We start from the raw sequence: 17,673 nt of genomic DNA, 5'->3' as shown, positions 1-17,673 counted from the left end.
AGTCATCCATCCAATCTTTTATATGGACAATTCTTCATCTTTAATAAAACAGATTAAAAATGACACAACTATCATATAATAATATGGCTATAGATGGCAAATGAGTAAGCATGAATGAAAGAAAGAGAAAATGGGAAAGTGTGAAGAGTTGGTATTACATAGGACAGAAGAAAAATGACTATAGAGACATGGATACACATGCATGTGTTAAGCACTGATGTTTTTCGAGTATCAGAAATATATTAGCCATAGATATTAAAAACACATTCGATGTCTGCTCACATATTACAACATTTAAATAATTCAATAATTACTGCTAGAGCTGACTAATATCTTGGTGAATTGCTTTTGTGATACAGGATAAATACCTGGTTACATTGACAGACTCACCTGTATTTTTGTTAGCTCACAACCATTGTCTCTCTTGGGTTAACATCCTCTAGGTCAGTATTTCTTAACCTTTTGAACACCCTTGCAATAGCTTTCAGGTCTTAGAGAACCCCTGCTATAATTACTATAGCAGTTTACTGGATATATATTACTATATCCACAGCTCACAGCTTAGTGTGGTGGTCAGGGGGAAGAATGCCTTTTACATTGCTGGTAAGTGTTCAGAATGTCACCCCTAGAGATAGCCAAAAAGTTCTTAAAGTACCACTTTAACTGACCTGAGAGGCACAAATTGCTAATTGCAGTCAACTAGTTAGAAAATCCTCCATCAACTTTATGTCAGCCACCCCTATTTAGTCCTAATCCATGTTCTTCATAGTATATGTACCAATTATTTCTATATATGCTGACCATGAGCAACCATTTCGTTAACCACAAATTTACCAAACATCTACATTATAAAAACAATGAAATCAACCATTTAAAGTCAACCAGTTTTAATTCTGTATCCTTTAGAGCTTATGAGATGCACAACGTAGATTGTTGTGCATCTCAGATGTAGGTCAGCAAAATCCCATTGACATTTTTAAGCATTACATAAAGCAATTTAGAAGCTGTGTTTGACTCTCTTTTCGTTAAACTGTGTTTTTTTTTTTTTTTTTGATGATTTAAATGCAGGCAAAACAAGGTAAATAGTGGTTTCCCTCTAATCACAGCATTTGACTAGAACACCCACTGGCATGAATCCTAATATACTATATATGTAAGAAAATGTAAAATCCTCTATCATTCTAAATTAGGAGTCCAATTAAATAAAAACATGAATGAGAAAAAAAATAATAAAAAGTGATTAAATTATTAAAAAACAATCCGGTGTGGCCTTCAATAATAACTTTCTTTGCTTACCCTACTACACTTACTTACTTGACTAGAGCATACAGTGGTTCCCTGGAGGATTCCATGTGGCTGACACTCTGCCAGCCAAGAAGTAACTATCTTGCAAAGTTCATTTAAAAATGAATGGCCATTGGAGTGGCCTTCAAATGCCCCTGTTCAATTCTAATGCATGCGGTCTATCACTGCCCATAAGAACTAACCCTTACTGTACATAATGAAGCCATGTATTCTGATGCAGGTGATGAAGGTGATTCAGGTTTACCTTCACTATCAGAATCATATATTTCAAATGCCCCTAATATTTTATAAGATTTAGAGACACAATAGGTTGGTTAATAGGAAGCAGAAGAGTATGAAATAGAGAAATCAAACATAATCCAACAGAAATACATTTCTTTTTCATCAAGGATGTACAATTGGAACAACAGGACTGCTCTTCATATTTTTTTTCCGTGCAAGGAAAGTCTTTATCTCATGACGTGAGATAAAATCCTAATTTTCTAATCACTTGATACGTTTTGTTGTTTTTTTAATTGACGAGGCATGATATTTGTCATTGTTTTTAAAGTCTCATTATTATTAGTTAATGACACACCAGCCAAAGGCAAAGCTGACATAAACCATTTAAATATGCATAACAAAGCAGACAAACATCATAAATACATATTGCCATTGACTAAAGCAAACATACACTTTTATATCCTGTTAGTCAGCAGTTAAACTAACCATAGGACTGTAATAATAAACAAAACATACTGGTTCATTAACACATCATATACAGTTTTATTCCACTAGTACTTTGGGTCTTTGCTATAGCACAGACATAGATAGTGTGCTTGATGTGAAGGGCTTTAAGGTTTGTATCGTTCTGTTGCATAATGCCAAAAAAAAAGCATAAATAATACAAACATAGACAAAAAATCTCCCTTATAAATGGCAGGTGGTAGTAACTTGGAATAAAATCAAATCCAACATACCAAGGAACGTCCCATGTTGCATTACAATAAGCCTTTCCAAAACTAAATTATCAGAACTGTCTGTGTTTAATAACTCAACATTGTTTTTATGTTAGCTATACACTTTAACCTACAAATTACAATATATAAATCTGTTTTTACTACTTTTGTACACTTTTAAACATTCTATATATTAAAAACAGATTTTAGATTATCTACCCACTTGAATATAAGTACAGACTTTACATTGTTATAGCACACTATGCTTTTGAATTAGAGAACTAGAGTGAATGGAGTGATTTAAGTTTCCCTACTAAAAATGACACATTCAGAGAAAAGTGACAGGGTCTTAGAAAATTGGCCCCCTTACCCCTTGCCAACATCCCCTTACAGATCTTTTCTCTGTCACAGCAGGTATTGAAATCACAAGAACTGTCTGGCGTCAAACATAGGGGAGAGCAATGACATTACTCATAGACTTTTCACTTGACAAAAGTGAATTTTCAGAGGATAAAACGGAGGTTTGTGAATGAGGTAAAGCAATAACTTCAACCATCTAAGCAAGTGAAAATTTCTTTGCACATGATTGGGTCAAGATAAGTTAACAGTAGCGGCGATTGTGGCACGAGCATTTGTTGCAATACCAAATCATGGCATTGGATCAACTGATGTAGCAATATGATCACAATGATAATAATAATACCAATTATAAAATGGTTAATCAATGTTTAGTTTGCCTTTCTTTTTTTATAGTTGGAAGTCTAAAACTAGCAAAGTCAATGTTACATTACAGTAGGAACAGCTAATAATATTCACAATATAGCTTTGACAATGCAGGCGTGTTGCTAGTCAGCCTTCTATAAAATTAAAGAGATGATGCTACAAAACAAAACTCATGAAGTCATAATTTTTTACATGACTCCTAACAATCTGTTCAGGTATAAAAGCTGTAAGAAAGATCTCTGGATCAGCAAGCCTTTTACTCAACATATCCTGTGCAGATCAGCTTAGTGACCAAAAGAATCCATCATGTCTCATCACTCTTGCCGGGCTACCTCTGGAAACACACACTTCAGCTCATGCATTGCTTTATCCAAACCTTCTGGCTCACACAGTTTCTTCTCACACTCTCCTAAACATTCTGAATACAGCCACAAGAGCCACCATTGTTTCAGCAGCAAGAGTGCCCATAATATTGGATCAAAGGGACCCAAGATGTCAATAGGAAGCTTTCATTTAGGTAAAGCTGGGCATGGACATGGATTTGGTAATGGATTTGGAGCATCATATGGTTCTGGAGGCATCACCCAAGTTACTGTCAATCAAGGTCTTCTGGCTCCTCTCAACCTGGAGATAGACCCAAGCATCCAAAGAGTGAGAACTGAGGAGAAGAATCAAATCAAAGGTCTCAACAACAAGTTTGCTACTTTCATTGACAAGGTGAGAGCTTTCAATAAATGACAGCACATATGATCATTCATTTTTCTGGTGCTCCATGGATCACAGAAAAATGTTTAAAAAAAACTTTTTACATGGTAGATAAAACAATGTCCTATGTTTGCTACGTGGATACGTTTTTATAAGAAACATGGGCAGCTAATGCTTTCTTCTAAATGAAACGGAATTGTACTTGTTTTATCACTTTAACATGTATACAGAAAAAAAGAGAAATAACTGTTTTTTATGGCAACATAAGTGATTTACTAAATAATAGTTTGTAGCATTCTAAGCTATACAGAACTCAACTGAGCTAAAAAATAACACCTATAGAAATGGCACAGCACAGGCCGTAGGTTGGGTACCCTTGGTATAATCTATTGAATATACCAGACATCTATGAATATAGCTGTCCGTTTTAGGAATACAAGCATACCAAGATATATAATTACATTCAGGAGACCCACCATATTATTAGTATTTTTAGGTATGCAATATTATAAACTTATTGTACTTTCTTCTTACAGGTAAGGTTTCTGGAGCAGCAGAACAAGATGCTTGAGACCAAGTGGGCATTGCTACAAGAGCAAAAAACAGCCAGGTGTGAGATTGAACCCATGTTTGAGGCTTTTATCGGCAGCCTCAGGAGACAGCTGGAGAGTATGAAATGTGAGAGTGCTCGGCTAGAGGCAGAACGGAACAGCATGGAAGACATGATGGAAGATTTTAAGAGAAAGTAAGTCACTTTTTGTTAATTTTGGTTAAAAATAAAAACCATTGAATATACTCTCCAGTATTTTAATGCAGACATATTTTTAAAAGCATTGTTCTAATTGGCTGGTGATATCAGGGAGGAGGATAATGGGGATCCAACTTCCTGACATTACCAGCCAATAAAAATGCTTACTATTGTTTTACTCTACAACAGCCATATAGCCCATTGTTTACTGGAATTAGTAGTGGTGGTGGTGGTGAACAACTGTACACAGGGGGTACTGAAAGAGCTAAATTTTGTTAATGAGTTCAGAGTTTGGTCTTTTAAATCTGAACCAAATCTTGAATGTTCATACAGATTGCAGCTTTACTACCCCTAAAATGCTAACATTTTAAATGCTAACAATACACAGGTAAGCATTTGTTTCTGTTTTTTAAAGAACAGGGACGAGTTATTGCAGTCTTCCCCAGCCATGGTTCATTCAGTGATTGCTAAGGGTTCCTTGAGCAATGAGCAATTTGTGACAGATCAGTTTTGACACTCTTTGTAAGGGTGATATTCTTCCTTGTGGCCAACACGCTTATATACTGTGAGCTGTGGATATAAAAATCACAACTGTATTGGAGCATCAGTCAGATTCTTATTGCCAGATTCTCGATTGGAGATATCTCCTATTACTGCCTGTCAGGAGTTTATACAGTCTAGAAATGCACAAATTGTTATCTGTTATTAATATTTTATCATATTCCCCCACCTACTAGATTGTAAGCTCTTCAGGGGAGGGTCCTCTCCTCCTGTGTCACTGTCTGTATAAGTCTGTCATTTGCAATCCCTATTTAATGTACAGCGCTGTGTAATATGTTGGGGCTATATAAATCCTGTTTATTATTAATAATATTAGTGTCTACTATGTTTTTCCTTAGTACATTATATGCTAACAATGAACTGGTTAATTTGCTGTGATCCACAAATCCGAAATACTTGCTTACACAGATTTAAGTCATAGTTTGTTTTGTTGTCAGATATGAAGAAGAAATGAACAGGCGCACTTCTGCAGAAAATGAATTTGTCCTGCTGAAGAAGGTAATAACTTCATCTTGTATTGCATTTATGCAACACAACCATGTTTCATGTTTTTGCAAAACAATATATTTCATATAATTATTTATTTGTTGCCAAAACCATCTGATTTTAATTGTAGGATGTTGATACTGCATTTATGAACAAAGCTGAACTACAAGCAAAGGCTGATGCTCTGACTGATGAAATTAACTTCCTGAGGACTCTGTATGATGCGGTAAAATCCATAATCCATTGTTTAAGAAATATTCTTTAATATTGATTAATTTTTTAATATTAATTAATATTAATCTTTAATCCTGATTCCACAGGAAATTAGTCAGCTCCATGCTCAGATTTCAGACACTTCAGTGGTTGTGTCTATGGACAACAGCAGAAACCTGGACCTGGACTGCATTGTTGCTGAGGTCAGAGCTCAGTATGAGGAGATCGCTAACAGAAGCAGGGCTGAGGCTGAAGCTATGTACCAGTCAAGGGTAATTCTAACAATACTCTAATGTTGGAAGATGCACAATAAGCTTTTATGAATATCAATGTTGAGAATGAGATAACATGCTGTGATCCTTTTTTTTTAGTTTGATGACCTGCGAATGGCAGCTGGCAGAAATGGAAATGATCTGCAGAACAGTAAAAATGAGATTACTGAGCTCAACCGAGCAATTCAAAAGCTTAAGGGAGAAATTGAATGTGCTAAATCTCAGGTAAAATATACTCTTTTAAATGGGAGAGTGATAAAAAAATAATATGCTTGTTTAGAGATATTGGAGTGGTCATAGAATTCCTAAGGAATTTATTCATACTAATAAAATAAATACTAATAGGGCAGCACATTTAATAAGGTATGCTATATTTTTTAACACACTTAAATTATATACTATACATATTTTAAATACATTTGATTTGTATATAAACTGTTTACCCTAATTTATTCTTTGGGTTCATATATGCCTGGCACACTGTGCAAACCTCAAAATCCAGTGAGATGTAGATTAGGCAACAGATAATAAGATAATAACATTCAGACACTTATATATTAATTATTTTACTATTTTTATGGAGATGTAGCTGGTACATTGATATAAAACTAAAGCATAATCGATGCCCTATTCTTCTATTTTCTTAGCGTGCTGCTCTTGAAGCTGCTATTAATCAGGCTGAGGAACGTGGTGAAGCAGCCATCAGGGATGCCAAGAATAAGCTGGCCGAGCTGGAGGCTGCTCTACAGAAGGCCAAGCAGGATATGGCTCGCCAATTGAGAGAATACCAGGAACTGATGAATGTCAAACTGGCTCTGGATATTGAGATTGCCACTTATAAGAAGATGCTGGAAGGAGAGGAGCAGAGGTGAGTACCATATTACTCTGCCACGGCAGATAAATTATACAGTGTATGCTTTCATATTTAATGGAAGTATGTTAAGGTAACCAGCAAGTGGCTGAGCAACCAGCAAAATATATACAGTATATTCAAACATGAAAATTTTTCATCTGTATCCGTTATCATTAAAACTGTCCATGGTTTAGATCTCAGATCTCAGGTTTAGATATCAGCCAGGATATTATCTGCAAGGAGTTTGTATGTTTTACCCATGTTAAGTGGTTTTCTCCAATCTCGTGGTGTGTATGGAAAATAAGTAGTGATATGTGTGCAGTCCAGTGCAATTTGGATGAGAGATAATACTATTAAAACTAAAAAAAAAAAATTCCTTTTTTTTAAAAAGTCTAAAACTAAGCATCATTCTAGTGGCTGATCCCAGGCTGAGAAAAGAATAATATAGGAATGATGCAGTCTACTGCAGGCAAAAGCATTACTTTATTCTCCTCTCCCCAGGAGATTATTATTTAGGAACAAATGTAAATTGAAATCAATAAACTAAATCACAAAGACTAAATCAGGATTTCCATGAATGTATCATGTATGGGCCAACAGGAAGTAAAGGCTGACCTTATATGTGTCTTGACAAACTTTTAGGGAGAAAAGAAGACAAAGCTATTTTGGATTGATTCATTTTTGAGTTAATAAATACTTACAAGGGTTCCATTTACACAATACGTATGTAAACCTGTTTTTTTAAAAAAAACATGTAAAAAAGTAAAAATACATTGCTTTTTATACTCCAATAATAATTTTGATATTTTATTTCAGATTGTCCTGTGGTGACAATGTGAACATCTGTAAGTAAAAAAACTAATTTTTAGTAGATCTTTAATCTGTGTAGGTATATTTCCAGGGAACATTGCCTTTATTTTCTTTTTTTATTTTGTATAGCAATCTTGCACTCCAGCCATGGGGGAAAACACCATTCAGGAGGAATGTCCCATGGAGGACATCATCATGGTAAAAGCGGATTCAATAATTGCACAAGCAAACACCACTAAAAGCACCACTAACACAGAGGAAATAAAGATATAGCATATTTTCTATCAACAATGCATTTATTCCCGCTATTCTTTTATTATATTCTGCTGTCCTGCTTTTTTGCTGTTGCCATGTTCACTCATATTTAGAAGCTTTGTGCTTGCATTGCTATAAATACAGTGAAGGGAAGTTCTACTGGGCTTTTGCATTGTCTAAGTTGCTTGAAATGCAGATTTGAAGGTCAAATATACCTGTTAATGTATTCCAATGATCTTAATTTATAATCTTGGAAAGTGATGTCAAATACAAATTGAAAGGCCCTTGAAAGCCAGACAGGCCCTGAAATTGTTACTTTTTCTTGTTTCCTAATAAACTGCTGTTAAAAGATTTGTGCTTTGTTGAATTTTTTTCTGATTAAAAAACATTTTATTGGTACTAAGGAAGCTGGAATACGAAGGCCATAGACAGGCGGGGAAATAATATTGTAAGGTTTATTATGTTAGGTAGAATTTAAAGGTATTTTCATTTGTACGCAACTATAAATAGTTCTTGCACTAGAAAATGTTCTAGGTACTTTGAAACAGGTAGCTGCAAAAAAAAAATAAATCACTCAGAAAAGCCTTTTAAACAAGAGTTTGTGGAATTCAAAGTTTATCCAAAAAGTTGCTTTGGGTTCTTTGGCCTATTGATCTTCCACCAATACTGACCACCAATATAAGGTCAAAACACCAGGAGGTGCTGCAGCTTCAGGGAGTAATCATTTCAAAGTAAATGGCAACAAGATCATTAAGCTTTTTAACTTTGTTCAAGCTGCTCACCAAAATCACAAAGTACCTAATCCTAGATGCCAGGAATCCACCTCTAAGGAAACAAAGAATGAGCAACAGCAACAACTTTGTAAACAGTCCAATTCAAGGAGTCATTTTACACTCCCCCCAAATGAAATTTTGTGCATTGGTACCTACTTAATTTTTTTAAGTAATAGACGTAAATAACAAATTTCTTCCAGGTAAGGGGAACATGTAATTTACTCCCTGTCCTCTTACATTACAGTACTGGTGTTTGGTAATTATTTCCTGAAGCACACGTCTGGCTTTTTTAAGGGATCTACAAACAGACTATTGGAGATAAGACAGAACATCCTAATCAAGAAGATTTATTGTTGCAAGAGAGAAAATCAAATGCTTAGCAATTAAAGTACAGAAATTCTAACTAAAACAAGGAAATACACCATTCTTTATAGGCATACAGAATCACTCTTGTATAGGAGGGTTTAAATAGTGTGGGTGTTTGAATTGGGGTTGTTCCTTTATTTGTCCCGAAAATGGCAGTTCAAATTCGGACAGACCCGACCTAAAAAACACCTGACTTTGTGAATTCGTGTTTATAAATATGTTTTTTTTTAAAAAAGGCGAACTCCAGATGAACTCTCAATGAAGTTTCTCCATTAAGAGTTCATCTGAGTTCAGTTCCCACAGTCACCGGGCTATACTTATCATTGATAAGTACAGCCCGGGGAGCGTGGGAACTTGCGGTCACGGCTGATAGGAGGCACGGAGTGCTTTCAGTCAGCTGTGACTGCAGATGAACTCTCAATAGATTTTCTCCATTGAGAGTTTATCTGAAGTTCAGTTCCCACGGTCACTGTGCTGATAAGGAACGTGGGAACTTTGCAGTCACAGCTGATTGGAGGAGGCACCAATTAGCTTCCAATTAGCTGTGACTGCAGATGAACTGCTGTTCCGTATGTGTTCTTGGATAGAGAATCTCCATCCAAGAACACATACTACAGTTACGGTAGGACTACAAAAGCAATCAGGGGAGCGGAGCTGTCAAATGTCAAATTGCTTTTGCAGTTCTACACAGTCCCGAAAAAAAAAACGACGTTCAACGTTCGATCACGCAAAAAACACTCATCTGTTCGAACAACACTAGGTTTAAACCGTTTTTGAATTGTCATTGATTGTTCAATACTGTATGCTCTGAAGTTTTTATAAACATAATAGTTTACAAACAGGTAATGTGGTGGATAAGAAGTGTCTAACATTTTTTGCACAGAAGTTACTGTCCACCATCTTGGATCTTTATTCAAGCTTCAAGTTGACTGTTTCTGTTGCAGGTGTTGCTCTCTGCAAACAATCAAACAAAGCCATAACTATTCTTCAAATAAGGAGAGTTTTTTTATTATCTATATTTGGACCCCCTAAATTTTAATCTCACCAACAGTCTCATATGGGCAGAGGCAGCTCTTGGTGTTTTGACTTTCCCCCCACCCCTGTTTTTAGACACCCCCAGTGCTTTTATAATATTTACGTACAAAAAACACTTGGCTAAGCCAGGTCATATCATAGGTCCACAAGGTTAAGATAAATAGCAAGCCTGCCTTCCCATTGCCTGGTGATTCTCAATGGGGGGCACCTCCTTTCAAACCCTAACTGGACCCTAAATGGGCCCATCCTGCAACCTAACAACTCAATGTTCACATTGCCAACTCTCTGTAATACCCTCAGTACTGTTTAGGCTCACTTAGAGGTTACACAGACACTTTTCTCTTCTTTCTGGCTTCTGAACACAGTGCCCCTGATTCATCAAACAAAATCGGATTATCGGTCGCGCATTCGTATTAGCGATCCGGAATCGCGCGCGATCGCGCTATTCAACAACCGGAAAAGCTCGCGCACGGAGCCGCGCTTATCCGACAGCTTTTTACTGGCGAGAGTGGACGCGCGCACTCGAGTCCCGGACCGCGGTAATCCGCGATCGCGGGTCGCGTGTATTATCGCGCTTCCCGCGATCGCGGATTTCAATGATGAATCAGGGACAGTGAGAGATTGTCATTAATGTGAATCAGTTGGTTTGCCCAGCATTATGAAAGCACAGGTTGTCTTTACATTTTATAGCTTTTATTATTTCCCTAATCGCCCTTTTAGGGAAGTTAGAAAGGTTCTATGGAAATATCAGCACTATTTGCCACAGTAATTTCACTATAACAGATATAAAAATGAAAAAAAGAAAAAACATTGACTTTTCTTATAGATTTGTAAATATACAATTAAATTGTAAATGATAATGACAGGCTATACATCCTGCTTAGTATTTATACATGGTGGTTGTTCTTCACAGATCCTTTAATTCAGTGCTTAAGCCCAATAATTGTTGCTGCAAATTACACTTAGCAATTGTCTCCCACAACTATATATTAAATGAGCGACAACACTATTCTGTTCTAAGGTGAGGGCAGGATGACTGGAAGGCACCCTCATTCATCTTCCCTATTAAAAACAACATTGGGACTTCCGGTTCCGGCGCCTCGCGAGCCGGCAGCATGTGAAGAGCGGCTCCACTCACCTCCGGGATCCCAGTTACTTGAAATATGCTCTACGGTGATACCACAGTTACTGGGTCTTCAACTCTCCTGTAAGGTTGAACGTGCTCATAGACTGGGTCCGGTTCGCAAAGAACTGTCTAAACCTCGACCAGTACTGGTGGCGTACTCTCATTACACCGATAGAACCCGCATACTGCAAGCTTTCCGCAACCAACGCAGTCTGCACTTGGAAGTTGCCTCTTTGCTCATATTTGCAGACTACTCTGCAGAAGTATCCCGCAAAAGGCGCAGTTTTCAACAAGTCTGTTCCACATTATACCGCCACAAAATGCGCTTTACACTGGCTTATCCAGCGGTTCTCCACTTTTCTGATGATCAGTGGCGCAAGTATTCTCTTACCTCGGCTGAGGAGGCAGAGAGTTTGGTTCATACCTTACTGTCTGATCAACCCTCCACTCCATCAGATACATCTTTTTTCTCCCCACCACGCTCAACGGAACGTTCATTGCTTCCAGTGTACTCCCCAAAATCACCCAGACGCCCGGGGCCATCATCCACTAAGAGGATCCATGACACCCACCGTTCTGAACCGCTGCCCAAGGCGAGATAATCTTGGAAAGATCTGTACTCTATTTTAAAGTGCCTTTTTTGATTATTATGTTTCTTTTTGAAACTATACCACTAAGATTCCCGCTTACTGAGGTGTCAGCCGACTACTGATGATAGTGCATTGCTTTTACCATTGTTACTGACTTGGTTCGGTTGTTATTGCTCTGCGAGGAAAAAAGGAAGGACATCTTTATATTATGTCTATTTTCCCCCTTATGATGTCTTGTCTGTCCCCTTTTGTTTTTTTTTTTTCCCTAGTTTTGGAAACACTCACTATGTTTGGTCACACAGCCATAATATGTCTAATGCTCTCACACAGCCATAATATGTCTAATGCTCTTTCTGATTGGATTATCTCTTCTTGTCATTGTCCTCTGGGTGTATCATTTACCATCAAAATTGAGGGGTGTGACTATGTGTCACCACCCCACTCATTCTAAGTATTTGCCATGTTGCTGATATATTGCAAACGGTTTAGTCGATGTGTACACAAATCCGTTATCTATATTATATGCGGATAATTTCATGGAATGTTAAGGGGTTGGGTTCCCCTAACAAGCGCATGTCTGTACTCCGTCATCTAAAGAGGCTCAAGGCAGACATTGTGCTGTTACAGGAAACTCATTTGGGAGACAATGATTTTTATAGAATGAAGAAATTATGGGTTGGGGAAGTGTATGGTACCCCCTCTGCAGATCGGAAAGCTGGGGCGCTGACTTTGATTCATAGGTCTTTTCCAGGCAAGGTAAAAACGGTGCAATGTGATTCTGCTGGACGTATTTTGAAAGTAATTATACAACTTCATGATTGCGATTTATCTATATATAATATATATGCACCAAATTCACCTCCACCAGCCTTCTTTCAGGAAGTATCAAGCTGGTTGGTTCAAGATCCCACTCCTTGCAAAATATTGGGAGGTGATTTTAATTCGGTCATGGTGCACCCTGAAGAAAGGAGCTCTGGCTCGGGTGTATGCAATGTGAGAAACACACCTCATTCAGTCTTAGCAGACTTTGTCAATGCTATGTCTTTAAATGACATTTGGCGTCAGTACCATCCCCTAGAGTTTAAAGTGGCATCACACTCTATAGTGTATCTTGGACTGCACATTGGGCGCTCACCATCATCTTTGTACACATTAAATTACCCGCCCTTAATAGCCAAAATACAGAAAGAACTGAAAATGTGGGAACAATTGCCTTTGTCATTTCTTGGTCGATGCCACCAAGTGAAAATGATGTCTTTCTCTAAACTACTGTATCCTATGCAGGCATTACCTCTGCTTCTGACCCATGCGGATGTCAATGTTTTGAATAAGGCCTTCACGAAATTTCTTTGGTCGGGTAAGCGCCCAAGGATCTCACTGACGAAATTATACCTACCTAGAACTGAAGGGGGCGTGGGCTTTCCTAATGTAAGACTTTATAATTTGGCCTGTTTGACAAGGCATGTTGTAGATTGGCTTAGGGGGACATCCTGTTATTCCAATGTACCTCTGGAAAGAGCTATGTCATATCCATGGGATCTATGTGCTCTATTACACTGCAAGTTCTCAGTGATTCCAGCTTTTCTGCATCACAATATCCTAATCAGAGATACGGTGGTGACATGGAAGGTGACTAGGCAACAGCTTAAGCTACCTGCTTGTCTCTCTCCATATCTGCCCATCTGTGGAAACCCTATGTTTCCGCAAGCACATGAGCACACAGCGTTCCAATTATGGAAACGCAAAGGTTTACTATTCATTAAAGATCTCTTCCGAACGGAAGACCTGACTAAGCTATCCTTGACGGATTTGCAAGCTAAATATGGTATCCCGCGATGGGCACTTCATCCGTTGTATTACAATCAGGTTCTATCCTACCTCAAATCTTTGGTATTGCATTATGTAGATGTCTTTCGCCCTAATAGATTTGACAAGCTGCTATCATTGTCTCCTCCAAATATATCCAATATACATGTTTATCTTCTGCCTACTTTTGTTAAGCCTCTATCGGTTTCTAATGTAAAAATGTGGCTAAAGGATTTCCCGGACCTGGATATAGTGGATACTGTTATAGAGGGCTACCAAACGGTTCGGCAGAGTATAGTGAATGAGGTATGGAGAGAATCACAATTTATGTTTTTACACAGGGCTTATAAGGTGTTCAGACCCTCCATTTCTACTCCACAACCCACACATTGGCATTTTCAATGCCCTAAGTGTAACTGCAATAATGCCTCTCTATCACATCGTTTGTGGTTTTGTCCCAATATTACCAACTTTTGGCATCATATACTATTGTTAATTTCTAATGTTACTAGCTACTCAATTGTGTATTATTGACCAAAGTGTTATGGGTGTCTCCCCCCCTTCCCTCATGTGTTTTGCTACCCTATTGGTTTCAGTTGTTTGAATGTCTTTGTATTTTTGTATTTTTGAAAAATTAATAAAAACATTTTGGAAAAAAAAAAAAAAATAACAACATTGGTTTAATGATTAGTGATCTGACAGTATACATCACTAAACATCACCAGGAGACAGCTTTATGTGTGCTAGTTTTTTTACCCAAGAAACGCAAAAACGTTCATCTCCAAAATCTAGTTTTAGACTGAAAGCAATAAGAAGGTTAATTACAGGTTTTATAATCAACAACTAATGCTTGTTCAACTAATGCTAATGCTTGTCCTTTAGGGTGTTTGTAAACCTTTGTATGTTGTCTTCTTTGACTTGAAAATTGAAAACTTCTTGTGCTGTTATCAGTTGCAACTTCAGCTATATAAGGTCTACAGTGTAATAAATATATCATAAACCTGTATACTCAAATATAAACCAACATTTTTTTTCCTCCTTAAAAATACCATTCAAAAAATATTCTCGGTTCATACTCAACACATAGCACTAGATGATAGTGTGCCATTATGTAAGGTGTGTAACAAACTCTTGCCTTGGATAAATAATATACAATTGTTACAGTTTGTTACACGTTTTACATGAGGACACAGTGCCATCCACTGTTGGCCAACAATAATGCACGAAAGATCATTTTTGGAGCAAGTGACCTATATTAACGCAAAAGTCAAAAGTACAAAATACTTTACCTTGTAAAAGCTGGGAAATTATATGAACAATACACCCACGTGTTTTGATAAATTGATTTATGACGTGTTTTGCACCATTGCTGCACTTGTTCACATTAATTTTATTGGCATTTCGATTGTTTACTACTTTTAATGTTAGCATCACCGGCTTAATTTTGTGTCCTAGGTTTATGCTCAAGTCAAAGCATTTTTCTGTGCTTTCAGGTAAAATTGTGTACCTTGATTTATATTCATATTAGTTTCTATTTGAGTAAATACAGTAGTTATTCCTTAGTACATCAGGTGCTTTGGGTGGACAGCCCTGATATTGTAGGAGGTATCCGTTAGAGATACTGAATACACTACCACATAAAGTAGGGGTTTAATTTACATACCTGTATATAAAATGCCATTATAATAAAATAAGGCTTGTGGCATAAAACATGATACGGCAACATTAAAAATGTTATAGAATTAACTAAAATAGTATAATTACAGAAAACATTCTAAAGTATTAACAAACAGTCTAAACAAATTCCAGGACACATGATGCATGTTAATGTCTTTGTGGAGTCTGTGCTTTGCAGACATTTGCCCACAAGAATAGTGATTGTTATAAGTGAACCAGAAATATATCTTCATGGATTATTCTTAAATTGCCTAATAATGTGCACGGCATAATCTTGTGACAACAGTTCCTTTGTAGGAGCGTTCAACAAAGCTATTTGGGTATTTACCCAAGTAATGCTCCTGGCTTAAATAATAGGAATTTCACTATGTAGAACCTTTTAGAACTCCAGCAGTATTCATTATTTAATTAAAAACGACTAGAAGTAAAAAATTTACTCTTTTAATCAGTAAACTTAAAAAGCAATTAGTAATTGTAAAGCAAAACTTTTACCTACTTTGAGATTTGATTAAACTGTATTAGCAGAAACAAACCTCTTGTATGAATAATGATCAATCACGAAGCAGAGACATAGGCTACGTACACACGCTAGATTTTTGACATTGGAAACGATCTTTCACGATCCTTTCCAACTACAAAAGACAGAAAAATGCATGAATGAGCACTGTACATACAACACCGTTCTGCTCTATGGAGAGGGGAGAATGAGCGAGCTGCGCTCTCTCCCCTTCACTTGTATTACGATTGTTCATCATTCGTTGATCCGCCAGGATGAATCCATGAACGACGAGAGCTGTACACGTCAGATTGTCGTCCGATACTAGCCCTGAGGCGATAGGTGTGTACGTAGCCTTACTGAAGCCAGGCATAGTTCAGCTGTGTTCAAGGATATTTGCTAAACCTATTGAAAATGTATCTTCTGTTTATGTGTACTATCTAAATAGTTTACTTGTTGTACTTTTTTATAATCTTTTGCATTACTGATTAAGAGGGATTCTGATGAAGTGGGCATGTATGGACCTCCTCATGACCACTGGCTGTACGCTGTATTGAGTAGATCTTCTACCATTGCCCTCCTTTTCCTAGATGTCCTCCTCTGTTCTCGCCATTTAAAACAATGAGCAGCCGGACAAGTGAGGGTCAGCGTTAACAGCGGTCTGGGGGATGTCCTGATGTTAATGTAGAATAATAAATTTATTTATTATTATAAGGAAATAAGGACTCTGATGTAAGAGGGGAAAGCATGGGAAGCAATGTAAAGGTAGTGATGTACAAAATGGACTCTAATGTGACAGTAAAGTGACTTTTATAAGATGTTAGTTACTGTGACATTAACTGGAAGACTTTGATGTAAAAGTGGGATCTGATGTGAAAAGAAAATGTCCAGATGTGAAGGGAAACTCTAGCATGAAGCAGGAACTCTGGTGTGAAGAGAAGGTTGGAATTTGAAGTGGGGGGACTCTTTATATGAAGAAGAGAACTCTGATGTTAAAAGTTGGTTAATTTATAAAGGAGCTTGTTGTATATGTTAAAAGCCTTTTAAAAAATGAACACTGATCTGTGCCTAAAGATCTGTGTCTACAAGACCATCAGCAGCAGTGCACAATAATGTTTAACAGTAACTTGTGTTTTTAGCATTGAAAATTGTCTGAAAAGCCAAAGAGACAATTGACCATTTTGGGCTTTCATTATTCTGTAGAAATGATGGGCTCCACACCACTCTTAGCTGGTATATAGGTGCATACATTTTTTATTTTCGTATACCATTGTACCTGTGGGTGACTGCTGCCCTCTACAGTATTCAAACCGCACTGAAAATTGTAAAGGAATTGAAAGAAAAGACAAGCAGATTTTGAGTGTTAAAGTGATAAGCAAATCCACTAAGCAGCCTAATGTATCTGACCCTGCCTTCTACCTGGTATTGAATCATACAACCCAACTTTCTGAGTGGAGGCGGAAGGACACCCATCAGTACAATGTATGTGGATAAATTACTCAACTATGAAGAATTCATAGGTAAAAATCAATGGCCCAAACTTACAAAATTTTTTCCATTACTACTTTTCCTTTTTACAGGCTTACTAAAATAATAATGAACTACACAAAATGTATGTGTGAAATTTGTGAAGTTTAGTGTAGTATGACACTATAAGTAATTAGTGCATTTAATATAGAGTATATCTATGTATCAGTTCCAAATCAGGAATAAGAGCTGAGTAATAAGGAATAAAGGACAGTGAGAGATGGTTCAAAAAAGAATGACAGTCACCCCAGTGAGTTAATTGGTGAAGACCCGTCTGCTTCTGTATCTCAAACTCCAATAGGTCCAAAAAGTAAGGTCCTAATTAAAACCTCTATCTATGTCATGATGGTGTAGTTCACCTATATGGTTGTGAGCCGTACCAATAATATAAATACTAACTACGTATTG

The 17,673-nt window shown here is 37.1% G+C and overlaps 1 protein-coding gene across 1 annotated transcript; it reads left to right on the top strand.

The window, feature by feature from the left end:
* The first annotated feature begins 3,099 nt into the window (after positions 1–3,099).
* LOC140321733 (keratin, type II cytoskeletal cochleal-like) lies at positions 3,100–8,220 on the top strand. Its single transcript, XM_072398524.1, has 9 exons — positions 3,100–3,683; positions 4,208–4,416; positions 5,418–5,478; positions 5,597–5,692; positions 5,787–5,951; positions 6,051–6,176; positions 6,599–6,819; positions 7,621–7,649; positions 7,744–8,220. Exons 1-9 carry the CDS (start codon positions 3,273–3,275, stop codon positions 7,851–7,853), a joined length of 1,428 nt encoding a protein of 475 aa, XP_072254625.1. The 5' UTR covers positions 3,100–3,272; the 3' UTR covers positions 7,854–8,220.
* The last annotated feature ends 9,453 nt before the right edge of the window (positions 8,221–17,673 follow it).

The sequence above is a fragment of the Pyxicephalus adspersus genome, chromosome 1 (assembly GCF_032062135.1).
Source record: "Pyxicephalus adspersus chromosome 1, UCB_Pads_2.0, whole genome shotgun sequence".
NCBI lineage: Eukaryota > Metazoa > Chordata > Amphibia > Anura > Pyxicephalidae > Pyxicephalus > Pyxicephalus adspersus.
The sequence above is the reverse complement of the archived record's forward strand: the minus strand, read 5'-3'. Positions and strand labels throughout refer to the sequence as shown.

Excerpts from the sequence above, each read along its gene's own strand:
- LOC140321733 (XM_072398524.1), top strand. The coding sequence starts at position 3,273 with ATGTCTCATCACTCTTGCCGGGCTACCTCTGGAAACACACACTTCAGC. Across the intron at positions 4,417-5,417 it reads ATGGAAGATTTTAAGAGAAA|ATATGAAGAAGAAATGAACA; the intron begins GTAAGTCACTTT and ends TTTTGTTGTCAG. Across the intron at positions 5,693-5,786 it reads TGAGGACTCTGTATGATGCG|GAAATTAGTCAGCTCCATGC; the intron begins GTAAAATCCATA and ends CTGATTCCACAG.